Source organism: Saimiri boliviensis, chromosome 9 (genome assembly GCF_048565385.1).
Source record: "Saimiri boliviensis isolate mSaiBol1 chromosome 9, mSaiBol1.pri, whole genome shotgun sequence".
NCBI classification, from domain to species: Eukaryota; Metazoa; Chordata; class Mammalia; order Primates; family Cebidae; genus Saimiri; species Saimiri boliviensis.
In genome coordinates this window covers 47,542,768-47,563,120 of record NC_133457.1, presented here as the reverse complement: position 1 = coordinate 47,563,120, position 20,353 = coordinate 47,542,768, and the positions used below count along the sequence as shown (strand labels likewise).

General features: G+C 34.8%; 1 protein-coding gene and 1 long non-coding RNA gene across 6 annotated transcripts in view; one reads left to right on the top strand and one right to left on the bottom strand.

Annotated features, from left to right (window-relative positions):
• Positions 1-19,412, top strand: part of PLS1 (plastin 1) — a 105,123-nt gene extending 85,711 nt beyond the window's left edge. For 3 of the 5 annotated variants that reach the window (XM_003942571.3, XM_074405797.1, XM_074405798.1), the window contains exons 11-16: positions 1,333-1,411; positions 4,477-4,591; positions 10,253-10,386; positions 10,840-10,963; positions 16,137-16,261; positions 16,799-19,411. In XM_003942571.3, the coding sequence (XP_003942620.1) occupies positions 1,333-1,411; positions 4,477-4,591; positions 10,253-10,386; positions 10,840-10,963; positions 16,137-16,261; positions 16,799-16,934 (713 nt within the window). In that variant the 3' untranslated portion in view covers positions 16,935-19,411. Of the gene's footprint in view, positions 1-1,332; positions 1,412-4,476; positions 4,592-10,252; positions 10,387-10,839; positions 10,964-16,136; positions 16,262-16,798 lie in introns of all 5 variants that reach the window. The other 2 variants (XM_074405799.1, XM_074405795.1) reach the window with 1 other exon arrangement.
• LOC141585639 (uncharacterized) overlaps positions 1-20,353 on the bottom strand; it is a 40,817-nt gene that overhangs the window by 16,955 nt on the left and 3,509 nt on the right. The gene's annotated exons all lie outside the window — the stretch shown is intronic.

Genomic DNA, 20,353 nt, shown 5'->3' with positions numbered 1-20,353 from the left:
GAACATACCTATAATTTAGAAGAGATGAGAGCTATAAATGTTTCAGTTTTTCAGGAGTCTGGTGATAAGATGTAAACTAGGCCATTCCACTCTCCACTAACTTTGCTGAAGAACAAATAATCATAATAATTACTTAGGACTATTTGCAATCAGGAGACGAGTAGAAGGTAGACAGTGGCAGAGCCAGCCCACATCCCTGCTCACTTTATGGTATACCATAACCCACATTTTCCTTATAGGTGATGTAAGCACTGTTGGGAAGAGAATGCTCAGGGAGGTAGGGTTTAATAACAGTACCTGGCCAGGCGCAGTGGCTCACGCGTATAATCCCAGCACTTTGGGAGGCCGAGGCGGGTGGATCATGAGGTCAAGAGATCGAGACCTTACTGGTCAATATGGTGAAACCCCCATCTCTACTAAAAATACAAAAAAAAAAAAAAAAATTAGCTGGGCATGGTGGCGCACGCCTGTAGTCCCAGCTACTTGGGAGGCTGAGGCAGGAGAATTGCTTCAACCCAGGAGGTGGAGGTTGCAGTGAGTTGAGATTGCGCCATTGCACTCCAGCCTGGGTAACGAGCAAAACTCCGTCTCAAAAAAAAAAAAAAAAAAAAAAAGAATAATAACAGCACCTGCAGGAGTTACTTCCCTGAGGGGATCTTTGAGGTCAAGGAACTGACTATAATGAAATGTGTCTTTCCTATCAACCTGTTTTGGGTCTGTGTTCCTTATATATTTTCAGTAATGACAATTTAAACTAACTCAGGAAGCCTGTAAAATAGTTATATTCCCCTCATTGTGTGTTTTTATGTTTACCTGTAATCCCCTCTCTTCTTCAGTGAATGGTGTAAAGTGTAGGTTTGTGGGCTGAGAAACTTTCCTGTGTAAAACCATAATTTGTACAAATTTAGAAACATTGCATCAGGAAAGGTATAACTTTTCTATTTGTGTTTAATGTACTAATGTTATCATGACTGATAAAATACTTTGTTTTCATTTATGTTTAGCCAATCCCTTTTGCATCTAATCATAATTATAGATCACAGAAGTGTCTCTGTTATGTTTCTAGGCAGAGAAACCCATGGCTCAGTACTAGTTCACAGACATCAGAGGGAATCTAGAAGGAGAGATTTAGAGCAAATAATGGCTTCCTAGATAGTGGGAAAAGGGATTTTGGCATTAAGAGACCTTTTTTTCTCCCTTTAAAGAAACTGTCGTATCTAATGAACCATGGCAAGGTAGGTTTGACCAGTTGGTACCTGCCAGAATGGTTTAACATATAGTTCCTGATTCCTTTTGTCCGGAGTCATCAGTGTGAGCTTGTGTCTACCTTAGGGGAGAGCAAGGAAGAGAGGACATTTCGGAACTGGATGAATTCCTTGGGAGTCAACCCGTATATTAATCATTTGTACAGGTAAATATTTTATTGTGCCTCAGTTTTACTCTCAGCTTTTCAAGTTTCAAACTGTAGGCATATTTAAATGGAACATTTTCTCAAGTTGCAAGAGTTTTAGCCAATTTTTAGAGTTTTAGGATGCTGGGAAATGGCAATACAATGGATTTTAAATGAAAGCTACTATTCAAGAAATGAATAATAGTTATGTTTTTGATGATGATATACATAAATCATTAAAGATAATCCTTACTCTTTCATAGTTATTGATCATAAAAATAATTTCAACTTTAACAAATTGGAGTAAGAGTAATAATTGATAAATTGTTATATCAGTATTTTTCTTTATGTCACTTTTCATTTATTTTTGCCAAAACCTCAATTATTACATAATTTTTGTGTATATTTTTTCTAATTTGTAAAAGTAACTTGTTTTCCTTGAATAATTGTTATAACTTATCTCATTCTTTCTTGTTTAAAAATGATAACATATTATTGATATTAGTAGGGCTAATCAATTACTAAATCAATTCTTGGGCTGTCTGGTAATCCTAACAATGTGTCTTTCTAAGTGTGGATGAGGAGAAACCATTCTTCTCTCTTTATTATACAATCTACCAGCCTGCCTTGATAAAGCGCAAAAGAAGTCAACTTCAGCTAGTTGTGTTTTTTTTAGAAAAAAGTTCTAATTAACTAAATGTATTAATAACTTATATAACCAAGAAACTCCTTAAAGAAGATGAACTAAGATTAACTCCTTAAAGAAGATTAATGTCACAACACGCCAAGTTCACTGGCTCACTGAAGATTTATGATGTTGTAATTTCTGCTCCTTGGTGTTTATTCACAATATTCTTTAAAATAGACCCATGTTTGTAAAGCTCTTGAAGAGTGTGTAAATTTTAGCTAGATGAGAGGAGATACTGTCAGTTAGACTGGATCTCCAGTTATAGTAGCAGGGAAGTTAAAACTTAAATGTTGAAGGCGAGGAGGGATTCACTTTTTATGGACTGATTTGGAAGAATGTCTGTAATATATAGTCAAGAGAAAAGAATAACAGGTCTGGTATTATCCCATTTTGTTTACAATTTGAGTGTGTAGATATTTGTATCAGAATTTTAAAATCTAGAGAGGTACATACCAAACTGTAGCCTGGGTAGGAGGAGTGGAGAATAGTAAGGAGACTTTTATTTTTAATCTTAGTAACTTAAGCATGATTTCAGTTTTTTCCAGCCATGATCATGTATTTTTCTATAACTAAAGTGTAAGCTTTATAACTCGATCAAGACAGTTGCAGGTGGGCAAAAAAAAAAAAAAAAAAAAGCGGGGTGGGGGGAAGAGTAAGCTTAAAAATAGAAAATTAAATTAAGATTTGTTGATACTTATAGTAATTAGTTCATAAATGTCAAGAACACTAGAGTTGTATTATTGGCAGTGAAGAAAAGAATTGACCAAATCTTTTAGATAAAGATAGCTGAGGTATATCTTTATTCAATAATTACCAGCATAGAGCTTCTGAGCATATAGTATTTTTTCTTGGGAAAGGAACCGTTACTTTCAGAAAATTCTTAAAAGTAACTTAATTTTAGAGAACCATGAGATGTAGAACAATAAGTAGACATCCAGTTGACACTGGAACCATGTGTCCATAGAATTGTGCCTGCAACATATTCCTAAACCCACCCCCCAAAATTTTTCGGTTCCTGCCTACAGTGTAGCCAGCTCACAGCAAAACAGCTAGATTTTCACTGACAATTCTCTAAACAAGTTATAAATATATTTCAAGAACTATTAGTCCTAGAGTTGGTTCTAGAATTCATCTTGAAGTCTCTGGAAATCATTTAAACTCTCTAGGCCTCAGTTCTATTTGCAAAATAATAATAATAATACCATACTAGACAGGAATGAGAATGAATTCATTTAAAGTAAAAAAGAAAAATACATGAAACAGATAAGATTCCAGAACCTATAGAAACACTTTAGTGATTCTTTTTTTATACAGAATGTTTCATATGCCTAAAGATAATCTAGTCAGATTTTAATTACCTTCATATCAGACTTTCTCCCTCTATCACCCAGTACTGGGCCCAGCTCCCTTCACTGCCATATGGTGTGTGCTCAGAGAATGCAAAGTGATTTAATAAGAACCTTAGGGAAACATAACTCATTGGACAAGCTGTTGGAGGAGAAAAGCCAGATAATATAACACAAAGCTAGCAGTTTAAAAAATCTATTGCTATTGCTTTATGTCCTTAGCATTCAGCATTGAAAATAGACTGAACAAGCATACTTTAACCTTCTCAGGAGAACATATTTTTCTGAATCCAAAGTAGTAATATTTTTACTTTGAGAATTCCTACCTGTTCATAAGTTCCTTCCTCTTAACCCTCATTACTGAACACAAACAGCTGCCTACTGAGTAGCTACTGTGATTTTCCTATAATTATTTTTAAGTTAAAAAATGATAATGTATACATAATACATGAACTTATTCTTATTGTACAAGTTTCAGGAAGTATGTAAATGTATAGAATAAAATAAAACGTGATTCTACCCTTACCCTCTTGTACTCCTGTTTTCCTGACCTCTTTCCTTACCTAATAGAAGTAATTGCTATTAACAGTCCTTAGCATATATAGGTATAGAAATACATTTGACTCTAAATTTTTTTAAATAAATGAGATCAAATTGCATGAAGTGTCTGCCATTTGCTTTTTAAAATTTCATATGTCTTGCAAAGCTTTTTGTATCAATACATACAGATCTACCTTATGTCTAATGGGTAGCCAAGGAGTTTATAGTATAGTTGACTCAACAGCTCCCTGCTGCCAGGCACTTAAATTATCCCTGAATTTATAACTACTGTGGCAATGAATGTCCTTGGATGTACACCTTTGTAAATATTTATGAAAACATTTTAGACAGATACGTAGACTGGAAGTTTTGGGTCAAATGCTATGTCCTGTCATTCTTCAAGGATTAAAGACATGTTCTTAAAGATCTCAGTCCATCTCCGATGTACTTAATAAAATTAGGTAGTACCCAACATTTCCTCCTCCTTTATCTGCCTTTCCTTCCTGTTTTAGTGACCTTGCAGATGCTTTAGTGATCTTTCAGCTCTATGAGATGATACGAGTGCCAGTCAACTGGAGCCATGTCAATAAACCTCCTTATCCTGCCCTTGGAGGGAACATGAAGAAGGTGAATGAAATAATGACATGGATATATTGTTACTGCTGTGATAGAAAACAAAGGATTTGGAGTTTCATGAAGTTGGGTAAAGTGTGCTCTGACCCCACAATTCCAATTCAAACCAAAATGTATTAAGCTAAACAGCCTTTTTACAAGTTTGCCTTAATAAATGTTTGCAAAGATGATGGCAGTCCCTCCAGTCAGACACTTTATATAACTATTTTCATATTTATCAAGTTGTAATACTTAATGTTCTTTGAGATGTACTGTAAATGTACTCTTATTTTACAATTGGTATAACTTGCTGAACTTTTATTGGTTATCCACTCATTTATTCAACGTTTATCAATTACCTGATAACCTGTACAGTGTTATGCAGGATGTTAAAAAAAAAAAAAGTATAAAGCATGGAGCTGGTCCTCAGGAAAGCCTAAATAAATTAGGGAAATATGTGTGCAAACAACTACGATATGGTACTTGGTAAACAAAAGTGAATATTATGAGTTCTAGGGAAGAAAGTTGAAGAGCTGCTGAAATAGTAACAGTAAAATGGGGAAGATACATGAGTGAACAATTCATAGAAAAAGAAATAATGATGAATAGTAAACATATAAAAAAAATTTTCACCCAGAATAAAGAAATGCAATTTGGGGGGTGGGGGGAATTAAAAAAAAAAAGAAAAGAAATCCAATTTAAAACAAGAAACTATTGCACTGCATCCAATGTTAGAGGAAGTATTCATTTGTATAATCTTTCTAAAACCAGTTTGGCAATACATATTAGTGATCTTCCAAAAAAATCCTTTGACCTAATAATTTCACCTTTTCCCATCTATTATGATGAAAAAATCAGAAAGACACAAAGTTGTGTGGCAAAATGCTAATCATAGCAATGTTTGTACAGCACAAAAGAAAACAATCCAGTTCAATAAAGGGTTAATAAATTGATACACCCATAAGATGAAGTGAAATGTGCCATTAAAAATAGTGTTTTGCAAGAACAGAAAATCAAACACTGCATGTTCTCACTCATAAGTGGGAGCTGAAAAATGAGAACACATGGACACAAGGAGGAGAACATCACACACTGGGGATTTTTGTGGGGTGGGAAACAAGGGGAAGGAGAACATTAGGACAAATACCTAATGCATGTGGGGCTTAAAACATAGATGACAGGTTGATGGATGTAGCACACCACCATGGCACATGTATACCTATGTAACAAACCTGCATGTTCTGTATGTGTATCCCAGAAATTAAAGTAATAATCAAACAAACACAAAAAATAGTGTTTTAGTAGTAGTGGCATGGAAATGAGCAGGATGCAAAATTATATATTACATAATATGAATCTAATTTGTTTAAAATACATAACACACACAGATGCATTCAAAAGGGACTTCTAGTTTTCCACATCTAAAGAATGAAAATGTATTCAGAGATACTGTAATTTTAAAGAAAAAAATTTAAAAAGATTTTAAAAGGGAAATACATCATAAAAGTAGTTAAATGCACAATATAATTATAAAGATTTATATTCATATTTTTCAGCATTTCTAGTCATTGAACTGCCTGTATTTTTAATTTCATTTGATGTGCATATAATTATTTTCATGGGAGTAGAATTCAGAAAATTTTATTGACTAATTTCATGTTTTTTCTCCACATTTTGCATGCAAAATATAACAGGGAAACTGAAATCGGCCATTTGTTATACCTGGAATTTTAATGTGAACTACAAATAAATACATATGCCACAAAGGAATCATATGCAGAATACTTTTTCAACAAATAAAGAATGAAACATAAAGCCTGAAGTAAATTCAGGATGTTTAAAAAATGAAGAAGCAGTACTTTCATGACACAGTATCACAGGGAATTATTTTATGGAATTTGGGCAATAATCAATAGATGTAATTTTCCTTCATTTACAAAGTTCATAAAGCTGTACCATTAAAATGGCCTTTCTTCATTATTTTCAAGTATTTCTTTTCACCGAAAATCTTGTGTCCTATTATGTAACTCTTCTCATTGTCTAAATGATCTATGCTTCATTTTTTGTCCAAAGCATTTGGTAACTAATATGGTTTGGCTGTGTCCCCACCCAAATCTCATCTTGAACCGTACTCCCATATGCATTGTGGGAGGGACCCAGTGGGAGATAATTTGAATCATGGGGGTAGTTTCCCCCATAGTATTCTCATGGTAGTGAATAAGACTCATGAGATCTGATGGTTTTATCAGGAATTCCGCTTTTGCATCTTCCTCATTTTCTCTTGCTGCTGCCATGTAAATAGTGCCTTTTGCCTCCCACCATGATTCTGAGGCCTCCCCAGTCATGTGGAACTGTAAGTCCAATTAAACCTCTTTTTCTTCCCAGTCTTGGATATATCTTTATCAGCAGTGTGAAGACAGACTAATATAGTAATGATTTCTTCCATTAACTCTGTGAGGTTGCACTCCAGTTTTTTCCTGCTTTCTTTGTGCTCATTCTTACCTTTCATAGGTTCTTCATCTTTTAACCTGACAATTCAGTATTTCCAAGGCCTGGTTCTTGGCCCAAAGCTCTTAACTTCCATAGTTATACTCTCAGGGAGCAGATTTGTTTTTAGGGTTTTAAGACCAGATTGAGTATCCCTTATCCAAAATGCTTGGAACCAGATGTATTTCAGATATTGGAATATTTTCAGTATACTGGTTGAACATCCTTAAACTAAAAATCGGAAATGCTGCAATGAACTTTTCTTTTCAGTATTGTGTCAGTTCTGAAAAAGTTTTAGAATTTGTAGTATTTTGGATTTTGAGATTTTTCTTTTTTTCTTTCTTTTTTTTTAGAGGGAGTATCGTTCTTCACTTTTGTTGCCCAGGCTGGAGTGCAATGGTGCGATCTCGGCTCATAGCAACCTCTGCCTCCCAGGTTTAAGCTACTCCCTGCCTCAGCCTCTGGAGCAGCTGGGATTACAGGGATGCACCACCACGCCCAGCTAATTTTGTATTTTTAGTAGAGATGAGGTTTCACCACATTGGTCAGGCTGGTCTTGAACTGCTGACCTCAGGCGATCTGCCCACCGCAGCCTCTTAAAAGTGCTAGGATTACAGGTGTGAGCCACCATGCCTGGCTGGATTTTCAGATGAGGGATAATCAACCTGTACTATCATACACATGGATTACCTCTAGGAACCTTATATCTCATTATGTCTCTAGTTTGGTCTCTCTCTAGATCTTAGAAGTGTTCTGCCAAATTTGGAACCAAGTATTGCCAATAAATAAAATATATGCTTTCTCTTATGTTAGCACCTGTTTCCAGTTTCTCTTTCAATGCTGGTCATATGAATATATTCTTAAGCCTCTATACTAGCAACCCTGAACTCCTTTCTCACTATCATCTCCCTCAGGAACTTTGGTCTAACTGTAAAGCAGATGGCTCTTCACTGAAACACATTTTACACATGTGATTACTGCAATTTGTTATAAAATTCTCCCACTGAAATGGGTGTCCATAGTGTGCTTTCCTGTTCACACTGTTAAATAATTCAAGTGCTATATGTTATTTTCTGTAAATTAGAAATCTATTCTATTTTTAAAATAATCTACATTCTTATAGCCTATATTTCTTTTAAACAGGCTAAACCTATAATTTATGATTACTACAGAAAGTTTTTTAAAAAATTAAGTAATAGGTTTAGCCTGTTTAAAATTGTAAAATTTTAGCCTGTTTAAAATCATACTAAATTATAGGTTTAGCCTGTTTAAAAATTTTTTTTTAAATTTTATTTTTGAAATTTTTTAGAAATAGGGTTTCACTATGGTTCCCAGGCTGGAGTACATGCTATTCACAGGCGTGATTATAGCACACTACAGCCTTGAACTCCTGCCCTTACATGATCCTCCTGCCTCAGCCTCCTAAGTAGCTGGTACTACAGGCATGTGCCACCACACGCACCTTTTCCTTGGATTTTAAAAAAGTATACATATCGAACATTTTATTATTAAAAATTATTTAAAAATATATACATATCGTTTGATGTGTATATGTTTATTCAGTTTGTGAAGTGAGCCAGGCACATGTTATAGCAGGTTCAAAGATCTTCCATTTTTGTCTGTAGTAAACTGAACTTTGGGAATTTGGATTCTCTTTTTTAAAGAATAACCATATATTCATACAAGTTCTTTTATTGTATTAGCTGTCTCACCTTTTCTGGAAATATTTTCTGACTACTGGGAAAAATGTATCTATGTACCTTAGGTTGGTTTGTGTTGTAATGGTACCTTAACTAACTTGTGGAAGAAAATTAAGAAAAGTAGTATTTTCTTTTTAATTGTTTATTCTAGAAAGTACTTAGTAAGCACTTTTGTTCCTACTGGTGATATTGTAAGATTATGAGAGCTTATAATTTCATTAGAGCAAAAAGACGCAGATACATAAGAATTTATAGGTCTTGGTGTAAGAAACAGCATTAGATGATGGAGATTTAAAAAAAAAAAAAAAAAAAAAACCTATTGACTCCAGGATAGACCAAAAAAAGTTATTACAGAAAGGACCTAACTGGACTTATATCACTGGAAAGAAGTATGTGTGTGTGTACAGTTGATGGAGTGGTAAATAATTTATTAGTTGTTTATGTATCAGATTCTTACTTTAGGCAGGGCATTGTGCTGGGAGTGGGGGAAGTATGATATAGATTTGTGCATATAAAAATTTTTGTCCTTTAGAAGAAGCTTATACTATAGTTGAAAGAAAACAAATGAAAGCCTACGTGTAAGTAGAAGATGATACATAAACATTACAAAATAAACATTCTTAGGACTTCATGCAAAGGATAAATCATTATTAGCTCATATACGCTTAAGGTTAAGCCTTTGTTGAAGAAAGTAGGCCAAATGCTGAATGTCAGAGGATGAGTAAGATCTGGGTAAAGAATATAGGAGGTGAAGTTAGATTCTTAATAAAACAATTACTTTCTTCTCTATTTTTAAATTTTAAATATAGATCTAGACAAAATATCCTCTGTTAACTTCTATTCAAGAAAATCAGGAAACCTAGGTTTTTAGTCACAGATGTGTCACTGATAAGCTATTTCATCTTGGATAGTCAACCCTTTTTTTTTTTTTTTTTTGAGATGAAGTTTTTGCCTATTGCCTCGGCTGGAGTGCAATGGCACAATCTTGGCTCACTGCAACCTCTTCCACCTGGGTTCAAGCGATTTCCTGCCTCAGCTTCCCAAGTAGTTGGGATTACAGGCATCTGCCACCACACTGATTTTTGTATTTTTAGTAGAGCCCCTGAGGTTTAACCATGTTGGCCAGGCTGGTCTCGAACTCTTGCTCTCAAGTGATCCACCTGCCTCGGCCTCCCAAAGTGCTAGGATTACAGGTGTGAGCCACCACACCAGGCCTGGATAGTTAAGACTTTGAGTAGGAGGGGATCTTAAAACTTTCCAGCCAGTAGTTCATCATTCTAGGTTAACCCAATGCTTTAATATCTTCAACTAGAAAATAGAAATAATTATGTCCTTGCTTTCCCTGGGTTATTTTTATGAAATGAAATTTGGTCATATAAATTTGAGGTGTCATCACGATTATTTTTTGGATGGCTGAACTAGGCTGGTATATTCATAAGATTTGTTTTTAAAAATCTGTTTTTATACCCAAACTTTTACATATTTATAGATTGAAAACTGTAACTATGCAGTGGAACTTGGGAAGAACAAGGCCAAATTCTCCTTAGTTGGCATTGCTGGGCAGGACCTAAATGAAGGGAATTCAACACTTACCCTGGCATTGGTATGGCAGCTGATGAGAAGGTAAAGGCTCAAATGTTTGTAGCAACACTGCCTGTTTCCTCCAACAAGTAATCTGAACTAAACTTTTAGCTATTTTTAAACAATAATAAACATAAATTAGAAGAAATATACAATGCAAAATATTTTAATTTTTAAAGGATTTAGTTATTTTTTTTGTAAATTATATTTTTTTAAAAAATGGGTCAATATCTAGAAACACTATCACCATTATTAATGCCTGTTAAAAATGGCTTTGTAAGTAATTAAGTTTTAAAAATACCCTGTAGTAGTTTTTGTTTCTGATTAGTGAGGTTTGTAACTTTGGAATGTAACTGGGTGTAAATGCCAGACTAAAATTAGAAATATTTATTAGAACTGAACTTTTCCTTAAGTCTTCATCTAAATGTTGATATAAATTATGTGAAAGCAAATTTCACCCTTTTCAGTCTCAAATGTACACCTTTTCTGTTGCAGGTACACATTGAATGTGTTATCGGATCTTGGAGAGGGTGAAAAAGTAAATGATGAAATTATTATTAAATGGGTCAATCAGACTCTTAAAAGTGCAAACAAAAATACTTCTATTTCCAGCTTCAAGGTATTCAAGAGTCTTTAAAAAAATTTTTTGTAGCTATAGGAAGAAATTTTTATTGGGAATTACATTGGTTTGGTTTAGAATTATATTAATGTTGTGTGTCAGAAACATGATTTATGAGTTTAGGTATACTAATTATTTGGCATGTGTAAACTTGAAATACTCAGTTTTAATTACTAAATTTTTTATTAGTTGTCCAGTTAAGTATAAATGCAGGTCAATATTATCTGACTCTGGTAATCTAATCTTAAAAAATAAACAGAATAAAGCCAAAAAAAAAAAAAAAAAATCCAGTTGTCAAATGTAAAAGATAAGAAGCCATTGTTTATATAGGACCTATAATGTTTTGTGCTCCCTAGCAGCAGTCTCAGAATTGTATTGACATCATTTCCAAGGCATAACAGAGGCAGCCAAACCGATTCAAGTGGGAATTGAGAAAACTGGTAGGAAAAAAAAATTTTGTCATCTGGCTTCATAATGGCACTTAACACTCACTCCTGAGCATTTGTGGATGATTCATAAAGCACTCAATGTAATCTGTACATACATACCCACTAATTTTCATGCATTTCCATTGTGTTTTGCTTTTGCATGCAAGCCGATGTTAGCTACAAATAAGCATGTCTGCTTGTACAACATTGATTCAGTGAGCCTTGTGTTTGTGATTTTATTACGTATGAGAAACTAGCAATCAATTTGTATTTTTTTCTGAAATAAAGTACAAAGAGATGAAACACTAAGCTATCCTATGAGATACCCATTTTTATCTATCTCTGTCTGCCTTTGCTCTGTATGCTTAAAAACATTGCAAAGTGAAAGAAATGTCAGAAATTTATAAATGCAGTCTTCTCATGTTTGCCAAAAATGGAGGCCCAGAGCAGTTTAAGCAGGACAGCTGGATATTGGCAGGGATGTTGCCTGATCCTAGTTGAAGTGCTTTTCTTTCCCACCTTTACTATCTTGGAAGAAACTAATGACATTGAGTTTTTGTTACTGCCTTTTTTTTTTTTTTTTAATAATTTTCAGTTCATGATTTGTCTCTATGTGTTTTAGATGTAAAACACAAAAATATAAAATACCAATGGAAATTTTATTATAAAATTCTCTAATTGGCAGTTCTTTAAAATTGTTATGTTGAAATTATATGCATTTGTACTTTTATAGGAAATATTAAGCATGTATATAGTTCATTACAATGAAAAAATATTTAGGAGCAAATTAATATTTATTGAGCTCTTATTAAGTAACTTTTCTAAGTAAAGAAAAAGGTATAAAATATAAGAAATTAATTTGGCCCTCTGAGTGTTCACCATTTACTTTAAAGACAAAGATTTGTAGCTGAGAAGGTAACATTACTATAGAGTAAATGATAAAATCCAAGTAATACAACTAATATTTTGTATGAAAAATCTGATCTTTTCCAATTGAATGGTCAGTGAAGAGCAGATAAAGACAGCTCGATCTGAACATCATAGATGGTGGGACGATTTGAACTGATGGAGAGAAAGGGGGAAAATCCTATTTCTCCTAACTTTCTGACACATGCCTTTATTCAAGACACAGGGTCCATCTTGAATAAAGGCATGTGCCAGAAAGTTAGGAGAAATAGGATGGCTCCCAAAGGATGATGTACAAGATGTAAATTGGGTCAAGATTGTGGAGGAATTGGGCTTAAATAAAAGATATTGAGTGAAGGGGGAAAAGAAAGGCAATTATTTTAGGAATACTAATCTGAATGTGGTGAGCAGAGTGGGGACAGAGAACAGTGTAACTACAAGGACAGTGCAAAAGAATCCAAGGCAGTACTCAAGGTGTGAAGTAATAAGGGGTTTGAGGCTGGCAATGGAAATAGTAAGATTAGAACACTGTAAGTTATTGCAAAAGAACTAGGTTTGGCTTCTTGATTTTGGGAAGAAGAGGGGAGAGAGGAGTCAAAACTCTTGATGTTTTGGGCGTAGGTAACTGGAAAACAGATAACACTAACAGAAATGGGGATGTCATGAGATACAGCTGCTTCCTGGAAAAGATGATGAATTCAGTTTTAAGCTTGAGTTTAAGGTAATTTTAGGGAAATGGGGTGGGGGTGAAAGGAGACATTAAAACTGGAAAGACAGACTTGGTGATCAGTTGAGTAAGAGTTGAGAAATTGGAGTGCATTAACTTTTAAGGGAGAGCAGCCATGAGAAAAAGCTGACTTGAGAGTATGGCTCTACTTAGAACTGAGGAGGCAGAAACATTGCAAAAGTGCTTAGCATTTAGTATATGCCTAATCTTTAAAGAGAGTGCAAATGGTTAAGAAATGTGGCAATGAATGCTAAAAAATAGTTGAGGTTAGGGAGGTTTTTCCAGCTACAGAGGCATTATGTTTGAAGGCTATAAGAAATGGCACTAGCAAAAAAAAAAACAAAAACAAAAAACCATTTTAATCATAATCTAGGCAGCACTGTAAGAATTTCAGAAAAGACAAATTTACCCTTTTAAGCCACAAAGTGATTTTCCCTTGCTAAGAAGACAGAGAAGGTGGTATATCAGCAAATAATAAGGATAATTGCCATTTATTGAGTTTTTTGTGTTACTGTGTTAAGCACTTTGAACATTGTTTCTTTTAATTCTCTAAATACTCTGAGCAAAAAGGTGAGCATTAGAGAAGTTAAATAACTGTCCACTGTCATACAACTTTTAAGCAGAACAGTTGGGTTTCATATCTAGGTCCAGCTATTCTATGTACAAGTTGAAAGCCAGGCTTTGGAGTTGTATGGCTCTGGGTTGACTCTTGCTGAGCTACTGATTAGCTGTGTAACATACTGCTCATTTATTCCATAAATAGCCAAAGCTTACCCTGTGTCAGGTGCCTTGCTAGTCGCTGTGGCTATATAGTGCCCTCAAAGAGCTCACTATTCAGGGAAGGTGGCAAATAAGAAAAGAATCACAGTATGGGGTGTCAGCAGTACTATATAAATCAGCTAATGGGGGAGTGTGGGAGCACATGAGAAGGGCATCTGTTTTACAGAAACCTTAGCAGTTTATACTAACGGTGGGGCTAATCTACTGATGAATAAAACAGAACTTACTTCTGGCTCAGCATTTATATCTGTGTGACCATGGGCAAGTTATTAATTTCTCTGTTCTTTAGTTTCCCCATATCTAAAATGGGGAAATTAATAATCCCTATCTTTTAGGATTGTTGTTAGACTATGTAAGTTAAGAAAATGTAAAGAGCTTAACAGTACCTAGCACATATGAAGGACTCAATAAATGGGGATTACCACACTGTTGGCATTGCTAATATAAAAAGGGCCTCATGTGGCAGTTGGGGGAGTGTTCTGCTGAGTCTTTTAGGGAAGTCTGGTGGCCACATCACTGTTTTTCCACTTTTATTTTTTAAAATGACAGAAACAGCAATGGAACGAAATGTTGTAATAATACGTATCAAATGAAGGGAAAAACATGACACAGTTCATTATCTTGAAAATCAAGCTCTAGGCTAATTCTAGATTAAGATATTGAAATTCTTCTTGCTGAAATAATTTCCTGATGATTAACTTAAGGAAGTAAAAGTAAAAATAATGGTAATGTATTTATATAGTAATGTAAGGATTTTCACTATAACCCCTTTCCCTTTGCAAAAGTAAAATGTTTTTCACTGATAATGTACAAATCAGAGGAATCGGAAGACAGGCCTATTTTCTTGGTAACAAGAAGATAAGAGATCTGACACAATCTTTAGAAACTTAAATTTTTCATTCAACTCAGTAGAAGCTTAACCCAAGGTAACTCATAAGAAAATGGGTGTGAAAAATACTTGTTTCCTAAATCTAAATGAAATATTTTAAATACCACAAATATGTAAATCAGGAATCCAATTATAGCACAATTAAACAAGTCACTTGTCTTTTTAAAAAATAATCGTATTTGAAAGGTAAGTCCACAGAAATTAAAAATTTATTATAGAATGATACAAATATTTTTAGAAAGTATAATACAGTACACCTTTCGAGTCCTCTAGAAAGCTTACTAAAAATGTAGATTCCTAGCCTTATTCATAGATAACCTGATATTAATTTGAGTGGGGCTAGATAGTGGGTCTGCAGACTATATATTGAGCAAACAGGTATGACAATTTCTCAGAAACAGAAGATGTGAAAAGCAGACCCAGATTACCAGCATCGGATAGACTTAAAGACCCTAATTATTTTTACCATCTATCTCTTACCCGTGCCCAAAGATCTGTGTCATAAAATGAACTTCCTAATAAGAATATACATTTTTCTAAAATCGATAAATGAAGTGGCTCATAGATCATGGCTCAGAGAAGCCTGTTACTCTTCTTCACATGGCTTCAAGTTGTTTTATTAGGCATTTATTAAGAACTGACATTTGGCTAGAGCCTATACTAGATGCTTTCACCTCAGTATTCCTAAGAATCCTATGATATTCCACTTTAGAGATTAGGAAAGGGTGCTTTGGCTTCAAGTAAACAGAAACCCAATTTCAAGTGGTTTAAACCAAAAGGAAAGGTATTGACTACAATAACAGTAATCCAGAAGTAGGGTAGACTCTGGATTGGTTGAACCAAATTGAAGAATGTCATTCAGGACTCAATTATTTGTTCACATCTCTGATTTGCCATCTAATGTGCCCACTTCACCCTAAAGCTGGTTTTCCTTTTGGTCAGGATAGTTGCTGCTTGTGACGGAGGTTTCATTCTCTCATTCACATCCAGGAGGAGGGGTTGTTGGCTTTCCATAAAATAGGCCCAAATTAAATCACTGTGGTCATATAATAGGATTCCTCCATTTGGCCTAGACCTATGCCTAGGGATTTGTGATCTAAGAAATATATGAGTAGAATTTGTAAAATTGTTAATTAAATATTCCTTTCCTACTCCCTTTTAAAAGTTGTATATTTTTTAAAGAATGGATACTATAGTTAGCATAGTTAAGAGCTATCATGTCCACAAACCTTATTCAGGTATGGTGACAACTCTATACTATAGTATTTAAAGGAAAAGTGTATTTTAAATTGTTTATTTATGTGTGCTGGTTGCAGAAAAGCTGAATGTTAGGTACAAAGAAAATTTATAGATTGCCTTCAGTTATATTATCAGAAGAGTCTGAAAATAATGAAAATTAAAGGTCAGATGTTTATGATGTTTCATCTGTGCTTTATTTTCTAGGATAAATCTATAAGCACAAGTTTACCTGTCCTAGATTTAATAGATGCCATTGCACCAAATGCAGTTCGTCAAGAAATGATCAAGAGAGGAAACTTATCTGATGAGGACAAGCTGAACAATGCTAAGTAAGCCTTTATGGTTAATATTAGAACACAGTGGCCCTGTAATTCTTTAAAATCCTCATAGGAAAGGTTACTATGCCCTTAAAATTCGTATTTTTAAATACAACTTGTATGGGAATATGATTTATTATTATTTTATTTGTTTATTTATTTAGAGACAGAGTTTCGCTCTTGTTACCCAGGCTGGAGTGCAATGGCGCGATCTCGGCTCACTGCAACCTCCGCCTCCTGGGTTCAGGCAATTCTCCTGCCTCAGCCTCCTGAGTAGCTGGGATTACAGGCACGCGCCACCATGCCCAGCTAATGTTTTGTATTTTTAGTAGAGACGGGGTTTAATCCCCAGCACTTTGGGAGGCCGAGACAGGTGGATCACGAGGTCAGGAGATCCCCATCCTGGTCAACATGGGGAATATGATTTAAGACTCACAAACTTAACCTTTTCATAAAACTAATCTTGTCAAAATATTTCACTCTTTTGTTAAAATATGTTAAGTGAAAACACAGTAGTTAACACCAAGATATTTTTCTTGTCCCTTCAAGATATGCCATTTCAGTTGCTCGAAAGATCGGTGCTCGGATATATGCATTACCTGATGACCTCGTAGAAGTGAAACCAAAGATGGTTATGACCGTGTTTGCATGCTTAATGGGAAAAGGACTGAACAGAATAAAATAATCACTTCATATGATTTTCCGCCACATAAAACATATTCTATGCCTGACAGTTTACAGAATTCTAAAATGTAGTGGGTATAAAACCAGAGATTATTTGTATGCTCAAAATAGTTATATATTCATTAATGGATTCAATATCCTGTTCATACTAGTTACAGCTGCCTTTTTGGATAACACAGTTAATTTACCAGCTGATACAGATAATAGAATATATTCATAATCAAGCTGATACTTCATGATTAAATTATTTTGTTGCTTAAAAGTCTTATTAAGACAAGACTAATTCATTCTTTTTTATAGTTCAAAAAAGATGAATACAAAAGTTTTTGCAGGTTCTGCTGTGAAATTGTTTTGATTTTTGTGTGTGTTAATTTTGATCATAAATGCATTCATACTCATAATCCAGTTTTGTTTGCTTCCTCCAACTATTTAAAGTGGTCCAAAAACACTTTTCTGTAAGTTTCTATACTGTCTAAAACCTTATGGTGACAAGTATTGTTTATTAATATCAAACTTTTTTATATATGAGAACTAATTCTTGAATAAACCCCAAAGTTCACTCTCTTGTTAAGTAGCAGCAGCTTTTTACTTAAAACTTAATTTTAGCTGCATTGATACCTTACATATCCTAGTTTGGTAATACAGCTATAACTGTGACATGTAACATATATATGTTGGTAGGATGTTACTAGAGATATATGTGTGCATATATGTTTTTTCTTTTTTTGCACATGAGTCACCCAGCTTTTTATAAATGGTATATGTAATTAATTGGTCATTCAGCCAACCATCAGTATTTTTCCCCCTCAACATGTGTAACACTTTTCAGTTTGTGGATATCTGATACATTAAGATTTCTTTTTGTAAGTATTCATTTTGAATGTGCATATAGTTATTTGACTCCTTCCAAATACTTGTAGACAAACATTGGCTAGAATATCCCAAGACATGTTGACACTATCAGCTTTGTATTATACTTACTAATTTAGGTCTCTGTAGATGCCCTATATAATTTAGAATATGCCCGCTGAATATCTGTAATAGAAAGTAACATAAAGCTAATATTCATTGTAGAGTATTTACATGTTTTTTTCACAGCCCATTACAAATTGGCAATGTTTGGTTAATGTTTGTGTTACCTGGAAGTAGCTACAGCTTGGACCTATTTTTTTTTTTTCCTGAATTTTTAGCATTAGTCCATTTCTGCTGCTAACAATTGAATCCAGAAATCTACTTCCTCCATCTTCCACTGTTAGTGCCAGTGAGCAATACTGTTGTGCAACAAAAATGTCACTTTATGTCAGTGTGAATGAGTAGTCTAAATTCCCCTACTACCATTGATTTAAACACATATTTTGGTAAGAGTGAGACTGCCCATGTGTTTAGAATTTTTTAAATGAAATAATCAACAGGTGGAATTTTGAAATATATTCTTCTACAAATGAGATTTCTTTCCCTTTTATATTTTGATGATTGCTTTCTTATATGAAGATTAAGATATGTTCTTGCTCTTTTATAAGATTATTTAAATTATGTTTCCTCTGATTTTTTTTCACCATCGTATTTACTAAGTTATCAGATTTACAAGAAATCTGGCACTTTAGGGTGTTCTTTTTCTCACAGAGTATATTTAATAAAAATGCTGTGTATGTAGAAATGTGTCTGTATTTCATTTGAAGAAAAATATTCAGCCTTGAAAATTTGTCTAGCATAAGTTTATTTTCCAGAAAAGAAAACAATTCTTAAACTAGTTAGTAAAACAAAAAAATTGTAGTTCATAATTTCCTTGAAGATGAGGGTAGTTCTTTTGTTCTTAAATATGAAGAATTATTAAAAACCATCTGTGTGATTACTAAAATTTATTTTGTGCTGAAATAATTCAGGTGAATCAATCCATTCACAAATTTATTATCTATTATGATCCAGATACTATGCTAGACACTGTGGATTCAGCTGAGGAAAACACAGATGAAGTCTCCTGACCTCATGTATCATATATTAGTAGAGAGACAGTTGGCAAACAGGAATTTTAGATAGTGATAATGCAGTAGAAGAAATAACATAGGGTAATATGATAGAGACTGACCTGGGAAATGGGGTGGAGATTATTTGTATTTGGGTGGTCAGGAAAGGTGTCTCAGGATATTTGTGCTATGAGTGTTCAGCAGAGAGAACAAATATAAAGAAGCTGAAGCAGGTAGTCCTGTAGGCATCATAGAAGACAAACAGGTGAACGTGGCCTGAGACTACTGAGGGAGGGGCAGAGTCTTGAGATGTAGATGGGGTCTTGGATATTGTAGGACTAGATCTAAATCTGGATTTTTTTTCTTCTCTGGAGTCATGACTGCTCTTTGTATATGGGGTTTTGGTAAGTTGCTTGAAGTAATACACTGTTTCTGAATCTTGGATGCTGTTGTTCATCACAACTTTACCACTGGTCTCTGTATCACTTGTATAGAATAAACTGATAGGTGGCTGGGTGCCATGGCTCATGCTTGTAATCCATGCATTTTGGGAGGCTGAGGTGGGCAGATCACAAAGTCAGGAGTTAAAGATCAGCCTGGCTAACACAGTGAAATCCAGTCTCTACTAAAAATACAAAAAGATTAGCTGGGACTGGTGGCAGGCATCTGTAATCCCACCTACTTGGGAGGCTGAGGCAGGAAAATCACTTGAACCAGGGAGGTGGAGGTTGCAGTGAGCCGAGATCATACCATTGCACTTCAGCCCGGGCGACAGTGGGAGACTCCATCTCAAAAAAAATAAATAACTGAAAGGCTATATAGATTATGTTAAAATATCCCAATATTTTAACATATATCCATTATATCCAGCCATAACATATATCCAGCCATAACATGGCTGGATAGAGTATACCAGGCCAGACATGGTGGCTCATGCCTATAATCTCAGCACTTTGGGAGGCCAACGTGGGAGGATTGCTTGAGGCCAGGAGTTAGAGACCAGCCTGGGCAACATAGATTCTGTTGCTACAAAATTTTATTTATTTATTTATTATTTATTTATTTGACAGAGTCTCTCTCCATCACCCAGGCTGGAGTGCAGTGGTGCGTTCTCAGCTCACTGCAACCTCTGCCTCCTGGGTTCAAGTGATTCTCATGCCTCAGCCTCCTGAGTAGCTGAGATTACAGGTGTGCATCACCATGCCTGGCTAATTTTTGTGTGTGTTTTTAGTAGAGACAGGGTTTCACCATGTTGGCCAGGCTAGTCTTGAACTCCTGACCTCAAGCAATTCACCCACCTCAGTCTCCTATGGTACTGGGATTACAGGCATGAGCCACTGGGTCCAGCCCTCCATTTTTTTTTTTTTTTAAATTAGATGGGTGTGGTGGTGTGCACCTGTAGTCCTACCTACTCAGGAGGCTAAGGTGGGAGGATTGTTTGAGCCTGGGAGTTCAA